The following is a 27,197-nucleotide window of genomic DNA, read 5'->3' on the forward strand; positions in this document are numbered from 1 at the left end:
CTGAGCTGCTCTCAGTAAATTCCCCGATTCTGAAATCATTCAGGAGTTGTCCTCAAAACCCAGCGGAGAAGGCGTTTCCCCCAAACCCCGCTTCACAGTTCAGTTTTCGAGAACTGGAGAAGGGGAAACCGGCGGAACGAAAGGCTCGGGACGTATTTTAGTGCTTTTCTCAGTACTAAAACTTCAGAACTCGGGCTGAGAGGAGAACTCTGGAAGGTAACGTTACTCTACAGGTATCCACAACTCTGTCCGCCTCTCTGTGGCGGAAAGCCAATAACCAAAGCTAGCTAATTACGCACCCAATGACCATTACTTAATATTGTCTTTAGGTTTAACTAGTTAACTACCTGTTGTGTTTAGCTTTAACTGTTTTGCTTTTTAACAAAAAATGAAGAATAAGAACCAGCACAAGCACATTTAGACCATTTAGACTTATTGTTTTCTCCTCAGGATGTCCTTAAACACTGTTTATTTATTTTTTTTTCTGCAGGATGCAGTTTTTGGGAATTATATGTTCAAATATGATTGTAAGTTCAACCTGAATCTCATTTAAATATGGCCGGCTGTGTTATTTATTGTAGCTAAGATACACATGTATGAAAGTGTTAAATATCTCTTTCCCAGATTTTGATTCACCACTGGATGGGAAAAGGTAAGTTTCTTCTGTTTCTTAAAAACCTGTGACTAACTTTTTGTATCCAGTTTTTCTGTTTTCAATTACAATTCACTTTAACTACATTTTATAGATGCACAGAATATTCATCAGAAATTATTCTTCTAAAAATCACAGAAAAGCAGAATAAGTGAAAATGCCTAGTAATTTTTACTAGGCGATATGGCGCTAAACTTAAATACATTTTAAGTAAACTACTGCAACAAAATAAACTAGAAAAGGCAAAGTTCGTGAACGAACTTTAAGTTGGCTTGGAAAAGTACGCTAATAACGTTGAAAAGTTAAAATGATTGCTAAGTGGTTGCTAGGTAGTTGTGATCATTACTAAAGTGGTTGCTAAGCGTTTGCTAGGCAGTTGCTAACGTTTTCCAGGTGGTTGCTTAGGTGTTGCTAAGCAGTTGCTAGGCAGTTGCTAACGTATTCCACACGGTTGCTAAGCAGTTGCTAACGTTTTCCAAGTGGTGGCTAAAGTATAGCTAACTGGTTGCTAGGCAGTTGCTATCATTTCTAAAGTGGTTGCTAAGCAGTTGCTAGGCAGTTGCTAACATATTCCACATGGTTGCTAAGTGGTTGCTAGGCAGTTGCTAACATTTTCCAGGTGGCTGATAAGATGTTGTTAAGTGGTTGCTAGGCAGTTGCTATAATTTCTAAAGTGGTTGCTAGGCAGTTGCTATAATTTCTAAAGTGGTTGCTAGGCAGTTGCTAACGTTTTCCTAGTGGTTGCTAAGGTGTTGCTAAGTGGTTGCTAGGCAGTTGCTATCATTACTAAAGTGGTTGCTAAGTGGTTGCTAGGCAGTTGCTAACGTTTCCCTAGTGGTTGCTAAGGTGTTGCTAAGTGGTTGCTAGGCAGTTGCTATCATTACTAAAGTGGTTGCTAAGTGGTTGCTAGGCAGTTGCTAACGTTTTCCTAGTGGTTGCTAAGGTGTTGCGAAGTGGTTGCTAGGCAGTTGCTATCATTTCTAAAGTGGTTGCTAAGTGGTTGCTAGGCAGTTGCTAACGTTTTCCAAGTGGTTGCTAAGGTGTAGCTAACTGGTTGCTAGGCAGTTGCTATAATTTCTAAAGTGGTTGCTAGGCAGTTGCTAACGTTTTCCTAGTGGTTGCTAAGGTGTTGCTAAGTGGTTGCTAGGCAGTTGCTATCATTACTAAAGTGGTTGCTAAGTGGTTGCTAGGCAGTTGCTAACGTTTTCCTAGTGGTTGCTAAGGTGTTGCTAAGTGGTTGCTAGGCAGTTGCTATCGGTTCTAAAGTGGTTGCTAAGCAGTTGCTAGGCAGTTGCTAACATATTCCACATGGTTGCTAAGTGGTTGCTAGGCAGTTGCTATAATTTCTAAAGTGGTTGCTAGGCAGTTTCTAACGTTTCCCTAGTGGTTGCTAAGGTGTTGCTAAGTGGTTGCTAGGCAGTTGCTATCATTACTAAAGTGGTTGCTAAGTGGTTGCTAGGCAGTTGCTAACGTTTTCCTAGTGGTTGCTAAGGTGTTGCGAAGTGGTTGCTAGGCAGTTGCTATCATTTCTAAAGTGGTTGCTAAGTGGTTGCTAGGCAGTTGCTAACGTTTTCCAAGTGGTTGCTAAGGTGTAGCTAACTGGTTGCTAGGCAGTTGCTATAATTTCTAAAGTGGTTGCTAGGCAGTTGCTAACGTTTTCCTAGTGGTTGCTAAGGTGTTGCTAAGTGGTTGCTAGGCAGTTGCTATCATTACTAAAGTGGTTGCTAAGTGGTTGCTAGGCAGTTGCTAACGTTTTCCTAGTGGTTGCTAAGGTGTTGCTAAGTGGTTGCTAGGCAGTTGCTATCGGTTCTAAAGTGGTTGCTAAGCAGTTGCTAGGCAGTTGCTAACATATTCCACATGGTTGCTAAGTGGTTGCTAGGCAGTTGCTATAATTTCTAAAGTGGTTGCTAGGCAGTTTCTAACGTTTCCCTAGTGGTTGCTAAGGTGTTGCTAAGTGGTTGATAGGCAGTTGCTATCATTACTAATGTGGTTGCTAAGCAGTTGCTAACGTTTTCCTAGTGGTTGCTAAGGTGTTGCTAAGTGGTTGCTAGGCAGTTGCTATCATTACTAAAGTGGTTGCTAAGTGGTTGCAAGGCAGTTACTAACGTTTTCCTAGTGGTTGCTAAGGTGTTGCTAAGTGGTTGCTAGGCAGTTGCTAACGTTTTCCTAGTGGTTGCTAAGGTGTTGCTAAGTGGTTGCTAGGCAGTTGCTATCATTTCTAAAGTGGTTGCTAAGTGGTTGCTAGGCAGTTGCTAACGTTTTCCAAGTGGTTGCTAAGGTGTAGCTAACTGGTTGCTAGGCAGTTGCTATCATTTTTAAAGTATTTGCTAGGCAGTTGCCAACACATTCCACATAGTTGCTAAGTGGTTGCTAGACAGTTTGCTATCATTTCTAAAGTGGTTGCTAAGCGGTTGCTAGGCAGTTGCTAACCTTTTCCAGGTGGTTGCTAAGGTGTAGCTAACTGGTTGCTAGGCAGTTGCTAACGTATTCCACATGGTTGCTAAGTAGTTGCCAAGTGGTTGCTAGGCAGTTGCTAACGTTTTCCAGGTGGTTGCTAAGGTGTTGCTAACTGGTTGCTAGGCAGTTGCCATCATTTCTAAAGTGGTTGCTAAATGGTTGCTAGGCAGTTGCTAACATTTTCCAGGTGGTTGCTAAGGTGTAGCTAACTGGTTGCTAGGCAGCTGCTATTATTTTTAAAGTAGTTGCTAGGCAGTTGCTAACGTATTCCACATGGTTGCTAAGTGGTTGCTAGACAGTTGCTATCATTTCTAAAGTGGTTGCTAAGTGGTTGCTAGGCAGTTGCTAACGTTTTCCGGGTGGTTGCTAAGGCAGTTGCTAAGGCAGCAGCTAACTGGTTGCTAGGCAGTTGCTATCAATTTAAAGTAGTTGCTAGGCAGTTGCCAACATATTCCAAATGGTTGCTAAGTGGTTGCTAGACAGTTGCTGTCATTTCTAAAGTGGTTGCTAAGCAGTTGCTAGGCAGTTGCTAACGTTTTCCAGGTGGTTGCTAACTGGTTGCTAGGCAGTTGCTAATTTATTCCACATGGTTGCTACGTGGTTGCTAGGCAGTTTCTAATATTTTCCAGGTGGTTGCTAAGGTGTTGCAAGGCAGTTGCCATCATTTATAAAGTGGTTGCTAAGTGGTTGCTAGGCAGTTGCTAAAGTTTTCCAGGTGGTTGCTAAGGTGGTTGCTAAGCAGTTAATAGGTGGTTGCAAAGCCCTGACTGGGGTGCCGGGGTGTCCAAACTTTTGACTGATAGCTGCTCCATACAGCAGCTCCTCCATACACTCACAGTACTGGAGGAGCAGGGGAGAGAAAGGGTTCCGTGCGCAGAGCTGCTCGTGTGTGAGATGGAACTCTGGTCCCCCCATTCATTTCTATGGGGCAACTTCGTACGACATTTGTACGAAATCCGTACGACATATCGTTTCGTAAAGCATATTTTCGGAAAGAACTCACTAAGTTCTATAGACCATCCGAATTTCGTCTTCGTATCTCAAAAATTGTGACGCTCACAGCCATTCAAAATTCTTCTAGTTCATTGTCTATGGAAAAAAGGGCGTACGTTTACGAAGTTTTTACGAAAATCGTACGATGTATCGCTCCAAAAAGCACAAGCACACCCCGCGGCTATAAGTTCTACCATTGTGTGAAGTTTCGTGGTTCTAGCTCGAAAGCTCTAGGAGGAGTAGTTGTTTATAAAACGTGGCGAGAATAATAATAATAATAATAATAACTAGAAAAGGAAAGTTCGATAACGAACTTTAAGTTGGCTTGGAAAAGTACGTTATTAACGTTGAATAGTTAAAATGGTTGCTAAGATATTTCTGTCTAAAGCGTGTGAAGAGTGGTTGCTATGCTGTTGACTTTCGGCTAAATGTTGAAGTCCAAAAAGTTTTGGCTAACATGGTGAAAAGCTTATAATTATCTTATAAAGTAAAGTGTTGCTAAGTGGTTGCTAGGTAGTTGCTAGGCAGTTGCTAATGTAGTCCACATCGTTGCTTAGTGTTTGCTAATTGGTTGCTAGGCAGTTGCGAACATATTCAAGGTGGTTGCTAAGCTGTTGCTAACTTGTTGCTAGGCAACTCCTAACGTATTCCAAATGGTTTTTAAGTGGTTATTAGGCAGTTTCTAATATTTTCCAGGTGGTTGCTAACTGGTTGCTATGGTATCCGGGGTGGTTGCTAAGATGTTGCTAGGTGGTTGCTAAGGTGTTGCTATGGTATCTGGGGTGGTTGCTAAGGTGTTGCTAGGTGGTTGCTAGAGGGTTAATAGGTGGTTGCTAAGGTGTTGCTATGGGATCCGGGGTGGTTGCTAAGGTGTTGCTATGGTATCCGGGTTGGTTGCTAAGGTGTTGCTAGGTGGTTGCTAAGGTGTTGCTATGGTATCCAGGGTGGTTGCTAAGGTGTTGCTAGGTGGTTGCTAGGGTGTTGCTAGGCGGTTGCTATGGTATCCAGGGTGGTTGCTAAGGTGTTGCTAGGTGGTTGCTAAGGTGTTGCTATGGTATCCGGGGTGGTTGCTAAGGTGTTGCTAGGTGGTTGCTATGGTGTTGCTATGGTATCCAGGGTGGTTGCTAAGGTGTTGCTAGGTGGTTGCTAAGGTGTTGCTATGGTATCCTGGGTGGTTGCTAAGGTGTTGCTAGGTGGTTGCTAGGCAGTCGCTAAGGTGTTGCTATGGTATCCTGGGTGGTTGCTAAGGAGTTTCTAGGTGGTTGCTAAGGTGTTGCTAGGTGGTTGCTAAGGTGTTGCCATTGTATCCGGGGTGGTTGCTAAGGTGTTGCTAGGTGGTTGCTAGGCGGTTGCTTAGGTGTTGCTATGGTATCCGGGGTGGTTGCTACGGTGTTTCTAAGTGGTTGCTAAGGTGTTGCTAGGTGGTTGCTAAGGTGTTGCTATGGTATCCAGGGTGGTTGCTAAGGTGTTGCTAGGTGGTTGCTAAGGTGTTGCTATGGTATCCAGGGTGGTTGCTAAGGTGTTGCTAGGTGGTTGCTAGGTGGTTGCTAGGGTGTTGCTAGGTGGTTGCTAAGGTGTTGCTATGGTATCCAGGGTGGTTGCAAAGGTGTTGCTAGGTGGTTGCTAGGTGGTTGCTAGGTGGTTGCTAAGGTGTTGCTAGGTGGTTGCTAAGGTGTTGCTATGGTATCCAGGGTGGTTGCTAAGGTGTTGCTAGGTGGTTGCTAAGGTGTTGCTAGGTGGTTGCTAAGGTGTTGCTATGGTATCCGGGGTGGTTGCTAAGGTGTTGCTAGGTGGTTGCAAGGTGGTTGCTAAGGTGTTGCTAGGTGGTTGCTAGGGTGTTGCTAGGTGGTTGCTAAGGTGTTGCTATGGTATCCAGGGTGGTTGCTAAGGTGTTGCTAGGTGGTTGCTAAGGTGTTGCTAGGTGGTTGCTAAGGTGTTGCTATGGTATCCGGGGTGGTTGCTAAGGTGTTGCTAGGTGGTTGCTAAGGTGTTGCTAGGTGGTTGCTAGGGTGTTGCTAGGTGGTTGCTAAGGTTTTGCTAGGTGGTTGCTAAGGTGTTGCTATGGTATCCAGGGTGGTTGCTAAGGTGTTGCTAGGTGGTTGCTAAGGTGTTGCTATGGTATCCGGGGTGGTTGCTAAGGTGTTGCTAGGTGGTTGCTAGACGGTTGCTAGGCGGTTGCTAAGGTGTTGCTATGGTGTCTGTGGTGGTTGCTAAGGTGTTGCTAGGTGGTTGCTAAGATGTTGCTATGGTATCTGGGGTGGTTGCTAAGGTGTTGCTAGGTGTATCTGACTGGTCGCTAGGCAGTTGCTACCATTTCTAAAGTGGTTGCTAAGCAGTTGCTAACGTTTTCCAGGTGGTTGCTAAGGTGTTGCTATCTGGTTGCTAGGCAGTTGCTAACGTATTACACATGGTTGCTAAGTGGTTGCTAGGCAGTTGCTAATGTTTTCCAGGTGTTTGCTAAGGTGTATCTAACTGGTTGCTAGGCAGTAGTAGATAAAAAGAAAGAGTGTTAAATGTAGAAGTACAGAAAAAGGGAGAGCCTGAAATAGAGAAGTAGAGAGAAAATCAGCGTGAGAAGTAGAGAAAGAACACCCGAGAATGTGAGAAAAAGAGTGACAAGTAGAGAGAAATATTGAGCGAGAGAAAGAGAATTAGGGAAAAAGAGAGATCGAGAAATAAAGAAGTAGAGAAAGAAAGAGGATGTAGTAGAGAGATAGATAGAAAGAGAAAGCAAGACAGAAAAGTAGAGTGAAAGAGAAGTAGAGAGAAGAGCGAGAAATAAAGAGTAAGAGAGAAATAGAGAAATAGAAAAGTAGAAAGAAAGAGACAGAAAAGTAGAGAGAGTGAGAAATAGAGAAGTAGAGAGAGAGTGAGAAAGAGAGAGTGAGAAATAGAGAAGAAGAGAGCAAAAGAGAGTGAGAAATAGAGAAGCAGAGAGAGTGAGAAATATAGAAGTAGAGAGAGAGAGTGAGAAATAGAGACGTAGAGAGAGAGTGAGAAAGAGAGAGTGAGATAGAGAAGTAGAGAGAGAGTGAGAAATAGAGTGAGAAATAGACGTAGAGAGAGAGTGAGAAAGAGAGTGAGAAATAGAGACGTAGAGAGAGAGTGAGAAATAGAGACGTAGAGAGAGAGTGAGAAAGAGAGTGAGAAATAGAGGAGTAGAGAGCAAAAGAGAGTGAGAAATAGAGAAGTAGAGAGCAAAAGAGAGAGTGAGAAGTAGAGAAGTAGAGAGCAAAAGAAAGAGTGAGAAATATAGAAATAGAGAGAGAGTGAGAATTAGAGAAGTAGAGAGCGAAAGAGAGAGTGAGAAAGAGAGAGTGGTTGCTAAGCAGTTAATAGGTGGTTGCAAAGCCCTGGCTGGGGTGCCGGGGTGTCCAAACTTTTGACTGATAGCTGCTCCATACAGCAGCTCCTCCATACACTCACAGTACTGGAGGAGCAGGGGAGAGAAGGGGTTCCGTGCGCAGAGCTGCTCGTGTGCGAGATGGAACTCTGGGCCCCCCATTCATTTCTATGGGAAAACTTCGTACGAAAATTGTACGAAAACCGTACGTCGTATCGCTTCGCAACCTGCTATTAATTTAAAGATCTCGGTAAGATCTATAAGCTCGCCAAATTTGGTCTTCGTATCTCAAAAATTGTGGCGGTTACGGACGTTTAAAATTTCGCCCCATTCATTCCTATGGGGAAAAAATGCGTACGTTTACGAAGTTTTTACGAAAACCGTACGATAAATCGCTCCAAAAAGCACAAGCACGCTAAGTTGGCATAGGTCCTACGATCCGTGAAAGTTTCGTGATTCTACGTTGAAAGCTCTAGGAGGAGTAGCGTACAGAAAAAAAGGCGTAAGAATAATAATAATAACTAGAAAAGGTAAAGTTCGTGAACGAACTTTAAGTTGGCTTGGAAAAGAACGCTAATAACGTTAAAAAGTTAAAATGGTTGCTAAGCTTTTTCCGTCTGAAGAGTGTGAAGAGTCATTGATATGCTGTTAACTTTTGGCTAAACGCTAAATGCTAAAAACGCTGAAATCTAAAAACATTTGGTTAAACGCTGAAATCTAAAAACATTTGGTTAAACGCTGAAATCTAAAAACGTTTGATTAAACGCTGAAATCTAAAAACGTTTGGTTAAACACTGAAATCTAAAAACATTTAGTTAAACGCTGAAATCTAAAAACGTTTGATTAAACGCTGAAATCTAAAAACGTTTGGTTTAACGCTGAAATCTAAAAACGTTTAATTAAACACTGAAATCTAAAAACGCTTGTTTAAATGCTGAAATCGTAAAACTTTTGGTTAAACTTTTGATTGCTAATGTGTTGCTAGGCAGTTGCTATCATTTCTGAAAAGGTTTCTAAGCTGTTGCTACGTGGTTGCTAGGGTGTTGCTATGGTATCCGGGGTGGTTGCTAAGGTGTCGCTAGGTGGTTGCTAGGGTGTTGCTAGGTGGTTGCTAAGGTGTTGCTATGGTATCCGGGGTGGTTGCTAAGATGTTGCTAGGTGGTTGCTAAGGTGTTTCTATGGTATCTGGGGTGGTTGCTAAGGTGTTTCTAGGTGGTTGCTAGGTGGTTGCTAAGATGTTGCTATGGTATCCGGGGTGGTTGCTAAGATGTTGCTAGGTGGTTGCTAAGGTGTTGCTATGGTATCTGGGGTGGTTGCTAAGGTGTTTCTAGGTGGTTGCTAGGTGGTTGCTAAGGTATTCCAGGTGGTTGCTAGGCAGTTGCTAAGTGGTTGCTAGGCAGTTGCTAATGTTTTCCAGGTGGTTGCTAAGTGGTTGCTAGGCAGTTGCTAACGTATTCCAGGTGGTTGCTAGGCAGTTGCTAAGTAGTTGCTAGGCAGTTGCTAACATTTTCCAAGTGGTTGCTAGGCAGTTGCTAAGTGGTTGCTAGGCAGTTGCTAACGTTTTCCAGGTGGTTGCTAAGTGGTTCCTAGGCAGTTGCTAATGTTTTCCAGGTGGTTGCTAAGTGGTTGCTAGGCAGTTGCTAACATATTCCAGGTGGTTGCTAGGCAGTTGCTAAGTGGTTGCTAGGCAGTTGCTAACGTTATCCAAGTGGTTGCTAGGCAGTTGCTTAGTGGTTGCTAGGCAGTTGCTAACGTTTTCCAGGTGGTTGCTAAGTGGTTGCTAGGCAGTTGCTAACATATTCCAGGTGGTTGCTAGGCAGTTGCTAAGTGGTTGCCAGGCAGTTGCTAACGTTTTCCAGGTGGTTGCTAAGTGGTTGCTAGGCAGTTGCTAACGTATTCCAGGTGGTTGCTAGGCAGTTGCTAAGTGGTTGCTAGGCAGTTGCTAACGTTTTCCAGGTGGTTGCTAAGTGGTTGGTAGGCAGTTGCTAACGTTTTCCAGGTGGTTGCTAAGTGGTTGCTAGGCAGTTGCTAACGTTTTCCAGGTGGTTGCTAGGCAGTTGCTAACGTTTTCCAGGTGGTTGCTAGGCAGTTGCTAAGTGGTTGCTAGGCAGTTGCTAACGTTTTCCAAGTGGTTGCTAGGCAGTTGCTAAGTGGTTGCTAGGCAGTTGCTAACATTTTCCAGGTGGTTGCTAAGTGGTTGCTAGGTAGTTGCTAACATATTCCAGGTGGTTGCTAGGCAGCTGCTAAGTGGTTGCTAGGCAGTTGCTAACGTTTTCCAGGTGGTTGCTAAGTGGTTGCTAGGCAGTTGCTAACGTTTTCCAGGTGGCCGCTAGGCAGTTGCTAAGTGGTTGCTAGGCAGTTGCTAACGTTTTCCAAATGGTTGCTAGGCAGTTGCTAAGTGGTTGCTAGGCAGTTGCTAACGTTTTCCAGGTGGTTGCTAAGTGGTTGCTAGGCAGTTGCTAACGTTTTCCAGGTGGTTGCTAGGCAGTTGCTAAGTTGTTGCTAGGCAGTTGCTAACGTTTTCCAGGTGGTTGCTAAGTGGTTGCTAGGCAGTTGCTAAGTGGTTGCTAGGCAGTTGCTAAGTGGTTGCTAGGCAGTTGCTAACATTTTCCAGGTGGTTGCTAAGTGGTTGCTAGGTAGTTGCTAACATATTCCAGGTGGTTGCTAGGCAGCTGCTAAGTGGTTGCTAGGCAGTTGCTAACGTTTTCCAGGTGGTTGCTAAGTGGTTGCTAGGCAGTTGCTAACGTTTTCCAAGTGGTTGCTAGGCAGTTGCTAAGTGGTTGCTAGGCAGTTGCTAACGTTTTCCAGGTGGTTGCTAAGTGGTTGCTAGGCAGTTGCTAACGTATTCCAGGTGGTTGCTAGGCAGTTGCTAAGTGGTTGCTAGGCAGTTGCTAACGTTTTCCAGGTGGTTGCTAAGTGGTTGCTAGGCAGTTGCTAACGTTTTCCAGGTGGTTGCTAGGCAGTTGCTAACGTTTTCCAGGTGGTTGCTAGGCAGTTGCTAAGTGGTTGCTAGGCAGTTGCTAACGTTTTCCAGGTGGTTGCTCAGTGGTTGCTAGGCAGTTGCTAATGTTTTCCAGGTGGTTGCTAAGTGGTTGCTAGGCAGTTGCTAACGTATTCCAGGTGGTTGCTAGGCAGTTGCTAAGTGGTTGCTATGCAGTTGCTAACGTTTTCCAAGTGGTTGCTAGGCAGTTGCTAAGTGGTTGCTAGGCAGTTGCTAACGTTTTCCAGGTGGTTGCTAAGTGGTTGCTAGGCAGTTGCTAACGTTTTCCAGGTGGTTGCTAGGCAGTTGCTAAGTGGTTGCTAGGCAGTTGCTAACGTTTTCCAAGTGGTTGCTAGGCAGTTGCTAAGTGGTTGCTAGGCAGTTGCTAACGTTTTCCAGGTGGTTGCTAAGGTGTTGCTAAGTGGTTGCTAGGCAGTTGCTAACGTTTTCCAGGTGGTTGCTAAGGTGGTTGCTAAGCAGTTATTAGGTGGTTGCTAAGCCCTGGCTGGGGTGCCAGGGTGTCCAAACTTTTGACTGATAGCTGCTCCATACAGCAGCTCCTCCATACACTCACAGTACTGGAGGAGCAGGGGAGAGAAGGGGTTCCGTGCGCAGAGCTGCTCGTGTGTGAGATGGAGCTCTGGGCCCCCCATTCATTTCAATGGGAAAACTTCGTACGACATTTGTACGAAAACCGTACAACGTATCGTCGAAACGTTAAAATTTTCGGAAAGAACGCGGTAAGTTCTATAGACCGTCCGATTTTTGTCTTTGTATGTCAAAAATTGTTACCTACACAAACGTTCAAAGTTGTCCCCCATTCATTTCCTATGGGAAAAAAAAGCGTACGTTTACGAAGTTTTTACGAAAACCGTACGATGTATCGCTTAAAAAAGCACAAGCAACCTATTCGGGTATAGGTCCTACGATACTGCAAAGTTTTGTGGTTCTACGTCAAAAGCCCTAGGAGGAGATAGTGATTAAATTTTGCGAATAGAATAATAATAATAAGAATAAGATTACGAAGAACAATAAGTTGGCTTTTCCAAGCCAACTTAACTAGAAAAGGAAAGTTCGATAACGAACTTTAAGTTGGCTTGGAAAAGTACGTTAATAACGTTGAAAAAGTTAAAATGGTTGCTAAGATATTTCTGTCTAAAGCGTGTGAAGAGTGGTTGCTTTGCTGTTGACTTTCAGCTAAATGTTAAAGTCCAAAAAGTTTTGGCTAACATGGTGAAAAGCTAATAATTGTCTTATAAAGTAATATAAACACTTTACTTTATATATACCTATATAAAGTAAAGTGTTGCTAAGTGGTTGCTAGGTAGTTACTAGGCAGTTGCTAATGTATTCCACATCGTTGCTCAGTGTTTGCTAATTGGTTGCTAAGCAGATTCTTACATATTCCAGGTGGTTGCTAAGCTGTTGCTAACTGGTTGCTAGGCAATTGCTAATGTATTCCACATGGTTTCCAAGTGGTTGCTAAGGTGTTGATATGGTATCCGGGTTGGTTGCTAAGGTGTTGCTAGGTGGTTGCTAAGGTGTTGCTATGGTATCCAGGGTGGTTGGTAAGGTGTTGCTAGGTGGTTGCTAGGTGGTTGCTAAGGTGTTGCTATGGTATCTGGGGTGTTGCCAAGGTGTTGCTAAGGTGTTGCTAGGTGGTTGCTAGGGTGTTGATATGGTATCTGGGGTGGTTGCTAAGGTGTTGCTAGATGGTTGCTAAGGTGTTGCTATGGTATCTGGGGTGGTTGCTAAGGTGTTGCTAGGTGGTTGCTAAGGTGTTGTTATGGTATCCTGGGTGGTTGCTAAGGTGTTGCTAGGTGGTTGCTAGGCGGTTGCTAAGGTGTTGTTATGGTATCCGGGGTGGTTGCTAAGATGTTGCTAGGTGGTTGCTAAGGTGTTGCTATGGTATCCGGGGTGGTTGCTAAGGTGTTGCTAGGCGGTTGCTAAGGTGTTGCTAGGTGGTTGCTAAGGTGTTGCTATGGTATCTGGGGTGGTTGCTAAGGTGTTGCTAGGCGGTTGCTAAGGTGTTGCTAGGTGGTTGCTAAGGTGTTGCTATGGTATCTGTGGTGGTTGCTAAGGTGTTGCTATGGTATCCGGGTGGTTGCTAGGTGGTTGCTAACGTGTTGCTAGGCGGTTGCTAAGGTGTTGCTATGGTATCCAGGGTGGTTGCTAAGGTGTTGCTAGGCGGTTGCTAAGGTATTGCTATGGTATCCGGGGTGGTTGCTAAGGTGCTGCTAGGTGGTTGCAAGGTGGTTGCTAAGGTGTTGCTAGGCGGTTGCTAAGGTGTTGCTATGGTGTCTGGGGTGGTTCCTAAGGTGTTGCTAGGTGGTTGCTAAGGTGTTGCTATGGTATCTGGGGTGGTTGCTAAGGTGTTGCTAAGGTGTTGCTATGGTATCCAGGGTGGTTGCCAAGGTGTTGCTAGGTGGTTGCTAGGGTGTTGCTAGGCGGTTGCTAAGCGGTTGCTATGGTATCCAGGGTGGTTGCTAAGGTGTTGCTAGGTGGTTGCTAGGTGGTTGCTAAGGTGTTGCTAGGTGGTTGCTAAAGTGTTGCCATGGTATCCGGGGTGTTTGCTAAGGTGTTGCTAGGCGGTTGCTATGGTATCTGGGTTGGTTGCTAAGGTGTTGCTAGGTGGTTGCTAAGGTGTTGCTAGATGGTTGCTAAGGTGTTGCTATGGTATCTGGGGTGGTTGCTAAGGTGTTGCTAGGTGGTTGCTAAGGTGTTGCTATGGTATCCGGGGTGGTTGCTAAGGTGTTGCTAGGTGGTTGCTAGGCGGTTGCCAAGGTGTTGCTATGGTATCCGAGGTGGTTGCTAAATGGTTACTAGGCAGTTGCTAACGTATTCCACATGGTTGCTAAGTGGTTGCTAGGCACTTGCTAATGTTTTCCAAGTGGTTGCTAAGGTGTTGCTAACTGGTTGCTAGGCAGTTGCTAACGTATTCCACATGGTTGCTAAGTGGTTGCTAGGCAGTTGTGATCATTTCTAAAGTGGTTGCTAAGTGGTTTCTAGGCAGTTGCTAACATTTTCCAGGTGGTTGCTAAGGTGTTGCTAACTGGTTGCTAGGCAGTTGCTAACATATTCCAGATGGTTGCTGAGCGGTTGTCATCATTTCTAAAGTGGTTGCTAGGCAGTTGCTAATGTTTACCAGGTGGTTGCTAAGGTGTTGATAACTGGTTGCTAGGCAGTTGCTAACATATTCCAGATGGTTGCTGAGCGGTTGTCATCATTTCTAAAGTGGTTGCTAGGCAGTTGCTAATGTTTACCAGGTGGTTGCTAAGGTGTTGATAACTGGTTGCTAGGTTGTTGCTATAATTTCTAAAATGGTTGAAGTAGAGAAAAAGAGAGAGTGTTAAATGTAGAAGTACAGAAAAAGGGAGAGCAAGAAATAAAGAAGTAGGGAGAAAATCGCGAGAAAAAGAGAAAGAACACGCGAGAATGTTAGAAAAAAAGTTGAGAGAAATATTGAGCGAGAAAAAGAGAATTAGAGAAAAAGGGACATCGAGAAATAAAGAAGTAGAGAAAGAAAGAGGAAGTAGTAGAGAGATAGATAGAAAGAGAAAGCAAGACAGAAAAGTAGAGTGAAAGAGAAGTAGAGAGAAGAGCGAGAAATAAAGAAAGAGTAGAGAATAGAGAAATAGAAAAGTAGCGAGAAAGAGAAATTGAGACGTAGAGAGAGAGTGAGAAAGAGAGAAAGAAAGAGTGAGAAATAGAGAAGTAGAGAGTAAAAGAGAGAGTGAGAAATAGAGACGTAGAGAGAGAGTGAGAAAGAGAGTGAGAAATTCAGAAGTAGAGTGAGAAAGAGAGTGAGAAATAGAGAAGTAGAGAGCAAAAGAGAGTGAGAAATAGAGAAGTAGAGAGAGAGTGAGAAAGAGAGAAAGAGAGAGTGAGAAATAAAGAAATGTAAAGAGCAAAAGAGAGAGTGAGAAATAGAGAAGTAGAGAGAGTGAGAAAGAGAGTGTGAGAAATAGAGACGTAGAGAGAGTGAGAAAGAAAGAGTGAGAAATAGAGAAGTAGAGAGCAAAAGAGAGAGTGAGAAGTAGAGAGCAAAAGAGAGAGCGAGAAGTAGAGAGCAAAAGAGAGAGTGAGAAATAGAGAAGTAGAAAGCAAAAGAGAGTGAGAAATAGAGAAGTAGAGAGCAAAAGAGAGTGTGAGAAGTAGAGAGCAAAAGAGAGAGTGAGAAATAGAGAAGCAGAGAGCAAAAGAGAGAGTGAGAAGTAGAGAAGTAGAGAGCAAAAGAGAGAGTGAGAAGTAGATAAGTAGAGAGCAAAAGAGAGAGTGAGAAATAGAGACGTAGAGAGAGAGTGAGAAAGAGAGAGTGAGAAATAGAGAAGTAGAGAGCAAAAGAGAGTGAAAAGTAGAGAGAGTGAGAAAGAGAGAGTGAGAGAAGTAGAGAGAGAGTGAGAAAGAGAGAGTGGTTGCTAAACAGTTAATAGGTGGTTGCAAAGCGCTGGCTGAGGTGCCCGGGGTGTCCAAACTTTTGACTGATAGCTGCTCCATACAGCAGCTCCTCCATACACTCACAGTACTGGAGGAGCAGGGGAGAGAAGGGGTTCCGTGCGCAGAGCTGCTCGTCTGTGAGATGGAACTCTGGGCCCCCCATTCATTTCTATGGGAAAACTTCGTACGACAATTGTACGAAAACCGTACGTCGTATCGCTTCGCAACCAACTATTAATTTAAAGATCTTGATAAGATCTATTAGCTCGCCGAATTTGGTCTCCGTATCTCAAAAATTGTGATCGTCACGGACGTTCAAAATTCTCCCCCATTCATTCCTATGGGGAAAAAATGCGTACGTTTACGAAGTTTTTACGAAAACCGTACGATAAATCGCTCCAAAAAGCACAAGCAACGTAATTCACTATAGGTCCTACGATCCGTGAAAGTTTCGTGATTCTACGATAAAAGCTCTAGGAGGAGTAGCGTACAGAAAAAAAGGCGTAAGAATAATAATAATAACTAGAAAAGGCAAAGTTCGTGAACGAACTTTAAGTTGGCTTGTCAAATAGTTACTAAGTTGTGTAGTGTGGTGTGGAGTGTGTGGGGTGTGGAGTGGGTTGTGGAGTGTGTTTGGTGTGGTGTGTTTGGAATGTGGGGTGGAGTGTGGTGTATGTGTGGTGGAGTGTGGGCTGAGTTGTGTGTATTAGGTGTGGAGTGTGTGTGTTGTGGAGTGTGTGTGGTGTGGGGTTTGTGTGGTGTGGAGTGTGTGTGGTGTGGGGTATGTGTGGTTTGAAGTGTGTGTGGTGTGGGGTATGTGTGGTTTGAAGTGTGTGTGGTGTGGGGTATGTGTGGTTTGAAGTGTGTGTGGTGTGGGGTTTGTGTGGTGTGGAGTGTGTGTGGTGTGGGGTATGTGTGGTTTGAAGTGTGTGTGGTGTGGGGTATGTGTGATGTGGAGTGTGTGTGGTGTGGGGTGTGAAGTGTCTGTGGTATGTGTGTGGTGGAGTGTGTGTGGTGTGGGGTATGTTAGCTGTGGAGTGTGTGTGTGGTTTAAAGTGTGTGTGGTGTGGGGTATGAAGTGTGTGTGGGGTGGAGTGTGTGTGGTGTGGGCTATGTGAGCTGTGGAGTGTGTGTGGTTTAAAGTGTGTGTGGTGTGGGGTTTGTGTGGTGTGGAGTGTGTGTGGTGTGGGGTATGTGTGGTTTGAAGTGTGTGTGGTGTGGGGTATGTGTGGTTTGAAGTGTGTGTGGTGTGGGGTTTGTGTGGTGTGGAGTGTGTGTGGTGTGGGGTATGTGTGGTTTGAAGTGTGTGTGGTGTGGGGTATGTGTGGTTTGAAGTGTGTGTGGTGTGGGGTATGTGTGGTTTGAAGTGTGTGTGGTGTGGGGTTTGTGTGGTGTGAAGTGTGTGTGGTGTGGGGTTTGTGTGGTGTGGAGTGTGTGTGGTGTGGGGTATGTGTGGTTTGAAGTGTGTGTGGTGTGGGGTATGTGTGCTGTGGAGTGTGTGTGGTGTGGGGTGTGAAGTGTGTGTGGTATGTGTGTGGTGGAGTGTGTGTGGTGTGGGGTATGTGAGCTGTGGAGTGTGTGTGTGGTTTAAAGTGTGTGTGGTGTGGGGTATGAAGTGTGTGTGGGGTGGAGTGTGTGTGGTGTGGGCTATGTGAGCTGTGGAGTGTGTGTGGTTTAAAGTGTGTGTGGTGTGGGGTTTGTGTGGTGTGGAGTGTGTGTGGGATGGGGTATGTGTGGTTTGAAGTGTGTGTGGTGTGGGGTATGTGTGGTTTGAAGTGTGTGTGGTGTGGGGTTTGTGTGGTTTGAAGTGTGTGTGGTGTGGGGTTTGTGTGGTGTGGAGTGGGGTATGTGTGGTTTGAAGTGTGTGTGGTGTGGGGTATGTGTGGTTTGAAGTGTGTGTGGTGTGGGGTATGTGTGGTTTGAAGTGTGTGTGGTGTGGGGTTTGTGTGGTTTGAAGTGTGTGTGGTGTGGGGTTTGTGTGGTGTGGAGTGTGTGTGGTGTGGGGTATGTGTGGTTTGAAGTGTGTGTGGTGTGGGGTATGTGTGGTTTGAAGTGTGTGTGGTGTGGGGTATGTGTGGTTTGAAGTGTGTGTGGTGTGGGGTTTGTGTGGTGTGGAGTGTGTGACGTGTGGGGTATGTGTGCTGTGGAGTGTGTGTGGTGTGGGGTGTGAAGTGTGTGTGGTATGTGTGGGGTGGAGTGTGTGTGGTGTGGGGTATGTGAGCTGTGGAGTTTGTGTGTGGTTTAAAGTGTGTGTGGTGTGGGGTATGAAGTGTGTGTGGGGTGGAGTGTGTGTGGTGTGGGCTATGTGAGCTGTGGAGTGTGTGTGGTTTAAAGTGTGTGTGGTGTGGGGTTTGTGTGGTGTGGAGTGTGTGTGTGGTGTGGGTTATGTGTGGTTTGAAGCGTGTGTGGTGTGGGGTATGTGTGGTTTGAAGTGTGTGTGTAGTTAGTGTGTGTGTGGTGTGGGGTGTGTGTGTGGTGTGTGTGTGGTGTGGGTTATGTGTGGTTTGAAGCGTGTGTGGTGTGGGGTATGTGTGGTTTGAAGTGTGTGTGTGTGGTGTGGGGTATGTGTGGTTTGAAGTGTGTGTGTAGTTAGTGTGTGTGTGTGGTGTGGGGTGTGTGTGTGGTGTGGGTTATGTGTGGTTTGAAGCGTGTGTGGTGTGGGGTATGTGTGGTTTGAAGTGTGTGTGTGTGGTGTGGGGTATGTGTGGTTTGAAGTGTGTGTGTAGTTAGTGTGTGTGTGTGGTGTGGGGTGTGTGTGTGGTGTGGGGTATGTGTGGTTTGAAGTGTGTGTGGTGTGGGGTATGTGTGGTTTGAAGTGTGTGTGGTGTGGTGTGTGGTGTGTTGTGTGTGTAGTGTGGTATTGGTTCTGGTGTGGGTTGTGTTCAGCAGTCTCTTCTCCATACAGATACAGTACTGAGGAGCAGGGCAGAGAGGGGGGCCGTGCGCAGGATCGGCTGGTGTGTGTGAGATGGCCAACATTCCGCCCATTCATTCCTATGGGGAAAGTTCGTACGATAATTTTACGAAAACCGTAAATCGTATCGGTGAGATCAGCATATCGTCTGAAACGTCTCTGCAAGTTCTGTATGTCTTGTGAATTTCGTGGTTCTAGCTTGAAAATTGTGACTTTTAGAGCAGTTTGAAAAAAGTGTGAATGGAAGTCTATGGGGAAAAAAGTGACTTTGACGGAACCGTGCTAGAACCCTGGTTCTCCGATCGCTTAGAAAAGCACAAGCACACTCCACGGCTATGGGTTCTACCATCCTGTGAAGTTTGGTGGTTCTAGCTCGAAAACTGTAGGAGGAGTAGCGTTGAGAAATTTTAGCGTAGAATAATAATAATAATAATAATAATAATAATAAGAAGAATAAGAAGAACAGTAAGTTGGCTTTGACAAGCCAACTTAATAATAAGAAGAAAACGAAGAACAATAAGTTGGCTTTTCCAAAGCCAACTTAATAAGAAGATTACGAAGAACAATAAGTTGGCTTTTCCAAGCCAACTTAATAATAAAAAAAATAAGAAGATTACGAAGAACAATAAGTTGGCTTTTCCAAGCCAACTTAATACAAATGTTTTATTTAGTATATATAACAGTTTTATACACGTGCTGTTTTATACTACTGTGCTGTTAGCAGGTAGCCTGTTAGTTAGCTAGCATTAACATTATCGGCCTGTGCTGTTAGCAAGTAATCTGTTAGCTAGCTAGCGTTAACATTATCGGTCTGTGCCGTTAGCGGTTAGCCTGTTAGCTAACGTTATCCGTCTGTGCTGCTATTGGTTAGCCTGTTAGCTAAAGTTATTGCTCTGTGCTGCTATCGGTTAGCCTGTTAGCTAACGTTATCTGTCTGTGCTGCTATTGGTTAGCCTGTTAGCTAAAGTTATTGCTCTGTGCTGCTATCGGTTAGCCTGTTAGCTAATGTTATTGATTTGTGCTGTTAGCGGTTATTCTGTTAGCTAACGTTTTCGACCTGTGCTGTTATTGGTTAGCTTGTTAGCTAAAGTTATTGCTCTGTGCTGCTATCGGTTAGCCTGTTAGCTAATGTTATCGATTTGTGCTGTTAGCGGTTATTCTGTTAGCTAACGTTTTCGACCTGTGCTGTTATTGGTTAGCCTGTTAGCTAACGTTATTGCTCTGTGCTGCTATCGGTTAGCCTGTTAGCTAATGTTATCGATTTCTGCTGTTAGCGGTTAATCTGTTATCTAACGTTGTCGACCTGTGCTGTGGTGTTAGCAGTTATCCTGCTAGCTAACGATATCTAACGTTAGCTGGGTTAACTCCCTAACACTCTTTTTTCCTCTTTTCACTAATATGGCTGAAACATTAAATATTTGAAACCTTCTTTTTCATCTGATGTATCAGTGATAAAACAGCTTAAAATTATAATGATAATACTAATTACAGTAATATTAATAATAATTTCACCCTCTGTTGGATTTGCTGTAACATTTAATCTCTTCTCTTGTTTACCACCTGACAGCTCATTCCATCGCTCCGGAAAGCAGAACCCCATCAACAAATGAGGAAATTGATGTGGTCAAGCTGTGCAGACAACAGTTAGGGATCGTAGCAGTAGTACCTAGTACTGAAGAAAACCATAACCAGACCATCTTCCTTCTGTCTGGGAACATCTCTCTGCCTCAGTGGATTATAGGAAGAGATACAACTGAAATAAGTGGTGAGCTCTATTAGTCATCTAGCTTTTTTTATTCTTTGCTTTGATAATGTCAAAGTTTCCGTCACTTCCAACCTGTTAAAGAAATAATAATAAAAATTCATAAATGTCATTATGGAGATAAAACGCTTATTACAGATTTCTCAGATGCTTGATAAATATGTGCCTTGATACGGGCAACATGACCCCATTATTGAAATTGAAGTTGAGTGGTTAGTTCTCATGGTAGTTTAGATGGCTGCGATGTTACCCTCCTGGCTGTGAACAGGTTGATGGACGTATAGGATGTATGGGATGCTATACAGTGCCACCTATGGATCCAAATGATGGAATTTTTTTAGATGTAATCTTTCAAAACCAATTACTCATTGTTTTGTCTTTTGTCTAAGGTACTGCCTCTGATACCCTGGAATTTCTGTGCCAAAATGAACACGGGTCTGCTCGTCTCCAGCACACATTCTCCAACATGTCTGCTGTTAGTGTGTGCTCTCGAGTTCGATTTGATCCAAATCATTATGGAGATTTTATTGTGTTCTCTTATTCCACAACCTTATTCACAAATGAGTTCCAGCTACGAGCAAAAGTTAGTCCAAAAGAAATCAAGGTTGCACTTTGTGTTCATGGAAATCAGAGCTCCTATCACACTGCCTTTGCAAATAATGCCTCCTTCCATTCGTTGTGTGTGATCTGGGCAGGAAATAGTGGTAATTGGTCTTTTTCAGTAGACGGTCAAGCGTTTGATGGTGGGAATCTTCAGCACCCGTCCAAACACATCAGGGGCGATGGCTTTTTCACCGTTGGCCAGGAGCAAGACATGCTCAATGGATCTCTCAACAGCGAGAAGACATTCTGTGGGAGCATTACTCAGCTCTACATATGGAATCGGACGTTAGGTGCCAGTGAAATCCAAACCATGGAAAAAGAGTGCAAACCCGTTATTTCTGGCCTGATTTTCAAATGGAACACCTCTGGACTGATTATAAAAAACAACTTCATACAGATGCACCGGGAGTCCTTCCATTGTCGAGGTAAAGTGTTGCTGGTGTTGATATTTTGGTGTTTGTGTTGTATTTGAACTGGATTTAGTTCTAAACTGCTTTTGCAAATACGTAATGTGTAATGATTTCCAATTCTCCCAGCCCGCTCCCTGTAGACACGAATGCAGGAACTCTCAGCCAAGTTGTAATTGGCAAACTCAGGCTTAAACAGTTGTAAATATTTCATCTATGCTGTAATTCAGAAACCCACCCATCAAAACAAACCACTGACACAGTCCGAGCTCATAGGAAACAGACTCACAGTTCATATTACTCATTTGAGCAAGGTACATACGTTAGGACAAGCTTTATATGTGTTTTACTCTTGGATTAAAGGATTATACTGCAGTGGTGACTCATGGTGGCATCAATTCAAATTAGTCAGACCGTTAAACATAATCAGAGAATTCAGCATTGTCTGATTTCAGACTGTTAAATATACATAGAAAAAAAAACTTTTTTCATAATTCTGTATTTTATATATATATATAAAATTTTGTGTGTGTATTTTTCATCATACATCTGATTATCCAGTGTATCATAATGGGTTGTATTAAAATTTACAGTGCTACAATTTTTCTTTAGTGATTTCCCAGATGCCAAATAAGGATACCTGTGTCACGTATGACCCTGATAGTGGAAAGTGTTACATGGATCTTTGTGAGACACAAAATGGAAATGACAATCAGTTCCAGAAAGGTAATAACTCGATGTATGGTACAGAATATTGCTAACTCTGTGTGCCGTATTGTTAAAAAAAATACAAATAAAAAAACGCAAAAATACCACATATTTAACATCAAACAAAAAAGGTTAGTGTGTCAGGTGATATTTTGTTCCATTCTTCCTGTAAACACATCCTAAGGTGTGCAACAGTACTAGGCATCATTGTCACATTTTTTTTTATTATTCTCATCACATTCTCTATTGGGGACAGGACAGATTTTCAGGCAGCTCAGTTCACTACCAGTACCCTCTTCTTCTGCATACATGGTTCTGTAAAGAGTGCAGCATGTGATTTTGCACTGTCTTGTTTAAAATGTGTGGGATCCCTGGCATATGTTGCTCTAACATCTTAATGTACATTCTGCATTAATGCTGCTTCACCAAAGTTTATTGACACTCTCCATACCATGACTCATCCTGGTTTAAAACATTATATAACATTATATTACATTATATAACATTATATAACGTTATAAAACATTTATACTGTCTGCAACGAAATTAAGTAAAACTAAATATCAATCACTGAATTTTTTAACTTACATTCCCCATACTACACTAAATTCTCAGCTGCTCACTATTTGTAAATCTAAAATTAATCTATTTAATTAAATTGGTTCATATTATGATAATGCTGTGTCTTTCACCCTACAATATAATGATTGTTTCTTTTTTGTTTCCAGATAACACAGAAAACTTTCCCAATACACCATTTTTTACAGAAGTCATCAAGTATTTACAAGCCAGCCCTGTGAGTGAGAGAGCTTTCTCAGTAGCTCTAGCTTTGCTTAATTCACAAACTGTATCTTATATCTGCTGTTTTTCATCTCTCAATAGGATCTAGAAGATTTCAATTCAACTTCACCAACAGATAGTGAGCTTCTTCGGCTGAGCTTGATTGCTCAATCCGTTGTGAAGGTTATTAATAATAGTCCTGGCATAATTACACCCTCTGATCTTCTGTACCTCACACAAACCATTGAAATGGCTGCTGCTGCTCAAGCCAATAAAACATCTGTCTCTTCTGCAATCGTCATGTCTATGACTACCAACTACCTGAACCTAGCCAGTGGTCTCATTGATCCTGCAATGGAGAAGCAGTGGGAGGATTTGAAGCCATTAGGGGTATGTAATTTGAGTTTGGATGTGTGAATTTCCTAGTTCCAAGTAGAAAAGTTTAACTGTAATGCTCCTATAGGGTGTTTTTTTTACTAGTTTAAAATTCAAGATGGCTGCTTTGCGCATCATCAGTAGTAAAAGTAGTAGTATTATACATTTTATTAGCACTTTTATTTATTTGTGTCTTATTAAATTAGTAGTACACAAAGTAGTGCTGCAAAATTACATTGCAAATGTTCTTTTTTTGATTATATATATCGCGATATTAAACATTACAAGGTCCATGACATCACCAGCCCCACCCCCACCTGAGCACTGTTTTGCGTCTAGACCGATCAAGAGTCAGCCAAGCACTTAAACCGGAGGAAAAGAGCAAAACAACAATAATCGCCTCTTTAATCAGGCATTTACATGGCTTTTAAAAAGGTAAATAAGAGCATTTTTCTGGAATTAAAAGCGTGAATTCAGCTGTAACTGGAATTATCTGCATAAATCTGTGCTGGACTGAGGTGCACAGCTTTCCGCACGTGAGTTTACAAGCACCTGCCCAACCATGTGGATGGAGGCCATGCAGTCACCTTGTGTTTACTCCTGACAGCTGATATTTAAATGTTTAATTATAATGCAGTTAAATCGGGTGTAACTTTATTCCCAGCTTCAGCATCCAAGGTAAATGTAAGGAGACAACTGCAATATGCAAAAATACTTAATAATGTCATTGTAATCTTTCTACAGATTCAACATAGACCATGGATGGTTGTGGAGAACATTGACAAATTACTTTGGGCGCTGGCAGATACAATCTATGCAGAAAAGACAAGCTTCAAAGTTTCATCCAAAAACCTAGGCAAGGTTTTTTTACTCTCAGTTGTTTATAATGGGTTTTCATAGTCTGTGACCTGCCAAAATGCCAACAGTTCCTTATGTTTCCCATATAAACCACTAAAACTTATGTTGCGACTAGGGTACTGTACGGAATGCATAGTGTTCATTGAGAGGGAAGAACACTTATCATTTTTAGGATTTTTACCTCCTTTACTCTTGTCCAAAAATTGAAAGTTGCTGCACTTGCTGGTGATGTTGCTGAAGCCTCATCTCTGGTTAAATCACACATCAAATCAAGCATTCTATGAGTTATGAACATTTAATTTGTTCATCTATGCCGTCAAACAAGTCGTAAAGTTTTTATGGAACATGATCTGAGAACAAGCATCAATAAAAATACACAACTCATAAAATGATTCTAGTACAAGACAGAAACTTTCTCATAGGAAATAAACATTAAAACAGACATTTAACAAGATTTGTATTAAGTGTAGTTGAATGATTAGGGTAAGCACACTTTATCAAAATTGCATAGAAATATAATAGCATTCAATGGAGCTCAACAGAACCTGAAAATGAAAGTTAAGTTAACAGTTTAAAAGGCTATATAAACTGTTATGTTGATGGATAATTAGCTTTTTAACAGTTAAATATACTAACTTGTACTCTGCTACCATGTTAGCTGTATGCTAATCCAAATGATCCACATCATGTAAAAGTACACATTAGGTGCATCCCACTTGTTTTTTTTTACAGTGACATGCTTGTCACTTTCTTTATTCCTGATTAAACAGTAATGGCAGAAAAAATGCATTTAATCTGATCTGATCGTTCACATTCATGCTGCATACCCAGAGAAATCCAACCGGATACACGTGGTCTAGGACCACATATGAAAGTGGCTTAAACCTGATTTGTAAAGATTTGACACAACCCTGAAAAACATCTGATTTCAGGCAACTTCAGGCTGGTAACGTGAACATAAACTTTGCTATTATTAAGTCACACGAAATGAGTCATGAAAACATATTTCATTATATTGTAATGATTCATGTTTGTGGACCAGAGTGCAGCAGGCATACATCAGTGACACATGCTCATAATTAAAGAAACTGTTGCAAAAATATTTGCACCTGTTTGAATAGTGCAACAAAGTTTGCATTCAGAAAATACTAGGGCAACTGGTTTCAGGACCTCTTTGGGCTGTCAAAGTGCCTGTAATATAGACCAAAGGTTAGCTGGCATTGTACAAAATTGCACCATGGCACCAGGTCTTTTGGATGTGTGACTTGGGCAACACATCATTATTCTGGGTGCTGACCATGGTGCCTAAATTCAAAAGCAGGACTAGTCACTGAGCTTAACCTGCTGAATTCTGAGCCACGCCATGACAATCTAAAAAGTTTTATTCCTTACAGCTGATTCCTTCTGGGTGCAACTATTTATTTTGACATGTGACTTATATATGCTTAATATGCCTTTTAGACTTTTCAGTCAGCCTTATTCTAATCATGGGTGCTTATTGATTTCTGTGAGTTAATATGGTGTGGTTGTTTTGTAGATGTTTATATGGAGCCAAAAAGGTTATCTCAGATGAGCTGCAGCTGTGTGTATAAACCTTCCACCCAGGCTGTTCAGTCCGGCAGCCAAGATGAAATTCTGATTCCAGACACCGAGGTCCAAAGAGTCTACTCCCTTGGTAACCAGTTCTGTCAGATTTTGACTGTTGTTACTAATTTATTTTCATGTTTTGTTTCTTTGGAACTGGGCGTTTCTCAGTTGCAGAGTAGCTCTGTCTTTCACAGTATCATTTTTTGCTCTGCTCTACACACCTGTATTAACACAAGAGTAACTTCTTAATTCACTGATTAGTTAGATGAGGTGTGCTAAGGATGTCAGTGACATGCCAAAAGTCATGGGATATCAGTATATAGCTCGATCATAAAGTGTTACCTCAGATGGGATGTTGTGAACACCCACACCTGTATTGTGAGACGTAAGTTGTGAGTTGTCATCCTGTGAATGAGGTAAATGCTGGGCAGCATGTTCATGGTTAGTTGAGGCCTGATAGTTGGTTCATAAATGGGACATTCCATTTCCAAAAGGGGTTCAGATATTTAATGTTACTTAATTCACAGTGTCACATTTGTACCAGAAAAATATCTTAAAAGACATAACCACCATGGAATTGTCCATGTAGCACACAAGTAGCTCTGGCAGAAGTCACATCTGCATTCAGTACAGGAGTCCATACACACATACATGCAGGTCAGGACAGAGTTCCTTAGTGTCCATAGGACATGACAAAAGACAAAAGAAAATGGCATAATATTTCTCGTCAGGTGTTAAATGTGTCAAGTAAGATGGTAAACAAAAGAACACACGTGGCAGCAAGGTTCATCAGGTTGCTAGGTCAGTAAAGAACCATCATGGGGGGTGCCTGGAGGGATGTTTGAGTAAACTGAACATTATTGATTTATTCTATAAACTGCGGACAACATTTCTCCCAAATTCCCAATAAAAATATTGTCATTTAGAGCATTTATTTGCAGTAAATAAAAAATGGCAGAAATAACAAAAAAGATGCAGAGCTTTCAGACCTCAAATAATGCAAAGAAAACAAGGTAATAATTATAAAGTTCAGAAATCAATATTTGGTAGAATAACCCTGTTTTTTAATCACAGTTTTCATGCATCTTATCATGTTCTCCTCCACCATTCTTACACACTGCTTTTGGATAACTTTATGCCACTCCTGGTGATTATATTGATTGATTATATTCCATAGGTTTTCAATTTAGTAAAATGAAGGAAACTCATCCTTTTTAAGTGGTCTATTATTTTTTCCAGAGCTGTAGATCAACATCAATTACAAGATGATTACTTACAGTCTTGTCACATTCCTACTCTTGACACTCTGTTGTTGACAGGTCACAAGGATGTGATGTTCATCCATTCGTACTACAGCAGTCTGTCAGACATACTTTTCCAAAGTGAAATCAAAGCTCCAGTACTGCAGAAGACAGACAGTGCACGGTATGATTATGATTATTTGACTAATCTAAGAACATCACGAATGAAATAAATAATCACTGTTTATTGAGTTTCACCCTTTATTAGATTTTTTATTTTATTAAGTATCAAAATGTCTACTGAAGAATACTGGAAGAAAAGAATATAGTTTTTTTCAGAGTGATTGTATGCCACTACATTGAGGCTGTTTAATTTTGTTTCCAGTTCATCTGTTCGTCGTCTCGCTACAGCAATCATATCGGCTACAGTACGAGATGTGTCCATGGGAAAGAATGTTCCAGTCTCTGTCCAATATTCTTTATCCACTGTGAAAAAGGCAAGGAACAGAGTCTAATTGTGATATTTTTTGGTAATGTTGTGTGTTGTTCATGAAATGGTCTAATTTGACAGACATTTACAGCCTGTAGCCTAAAGAATACTAAGGAAAGTTGAAAGAATTGTAATGTGCACTGTGTATTGCCGATACGCAATTTACATGCAGAGCTGAAGTAGTTAAGTGTTAAGTGTTAAGTGAATGTTAACTGCTACTCAGTCTTGGCTCTGGGTTGCGCTAAAGAGGGAGTTGTATTAGAGCAAACATCTGTTCTCATTATAGGTGGAGTATTCCAAGCCTGTCACGCCTGCTTGCATGTTCTGGAATGTCAGTATGATGTAAGTACATCACAGTAAAACACTTTCCTACAAACAGTGACTAAAAGTGGCAAATTTACTTTTTTGGTTTATTTCTGTGTTTTTTATTATATTGTATTTTAGTAACGAAATCATGTATTTATTATTTCACTTTTTTTAAGGGGTACTTATGCAAGTGATTGGTCAGATAAGGGCTGTGTAGTGTTGCATTCTGGATCTGACACTACCTCTTGCTTCTGCAACCACACCACCAACTTTGCTGTCCTTATGAATTACATGGAGATCCGGG

At 42.4% G+C, this 27,197-nt stretch overlaps 1 protein-coding gene and 1 long non-coding RNA gene across 3 annotated transcripts in view; both read left to right on the top strand.

Annotated features, from left to right (window-relative positions):
- Positions 1-27,197, top strand: part of LOC103036603 (adhesion G-protein coupled receptor D2) — a 114,972-nt gene continuing 87,775 nt past the window's right edge. For both annotated transcript variants that reach the window (XR_007424931.1, XM_015601270.3), the window contains exons 1-14: positions 1-216; positions 491-527; positions 625-652; positions 19,344-19,541; positions 19,928-20,566; positions 21,161-21,274; positions 21,985-22,052; positions 22,139-22,426; positions 23,156-23,267; positions 24,807-24,944; positions 26,176-26,281; positions 26,483-26,594; positions 26,874-26,929; positions 27,070-27,196. Coding sequence is in view for 1 of the 2 variants with exons in the window: in XM_015601270.3 (XP_015456756.3) it covers positions 492-527; positions 625-652; positions 19,344-19,541; positions 19,928-20,566; positions 21,161-21,274; positions 21,985-22,052; positions 22,139-22,426; positions 23,156-23,267; positions 24,807-24,944; positions 26,176-26,281; positions 26,483-26,594; positions 26,874-26,929; positions 27,070-27,196 (2,022 nt within the window). In the remaining variant the exon portion in view is untranslated. The remainder of the gene's footprint in view (positions 217-490; positions 528-624; positions 653-19,343; positions 19,542-19,927; positions 20,567-21,160; positions 21,275-21,984; positions 22,053-22,138; positions 22,427-23,155; positions 23,268-24,806; positions 24,945-26,175; positions 26,282-26,482; positions 26,595-26,873; positions 26,930-27,069; position 27,197) is intronic.
- On the top strand, positions 10,189-10,752 carry LOC125782311 (uncharacterized). The gene is made up of 3 exons (XR_007424934.1): positions 10,189-10,350; positions 10,523-10,673; positions 10,717-10,752. It is a non-coding gene; the product is annotated as an uncharacterized LOC125782311 (long non-coding RNA).

This window comes from Astyanax mexicanus, chromosome 16, assembly GCF_023375975.1.
Source record: "Astyanax mexicanus isolate ESR-SI-001 chromosome 16, AstMex3_surface, whole genome shotgun sequence".
NCBI lineage: Eukaryota > Metazoa > Chordata > Actinopteri > Characiformes > Acestrorhamphidae > Astyanax > Astyanax mexicanus.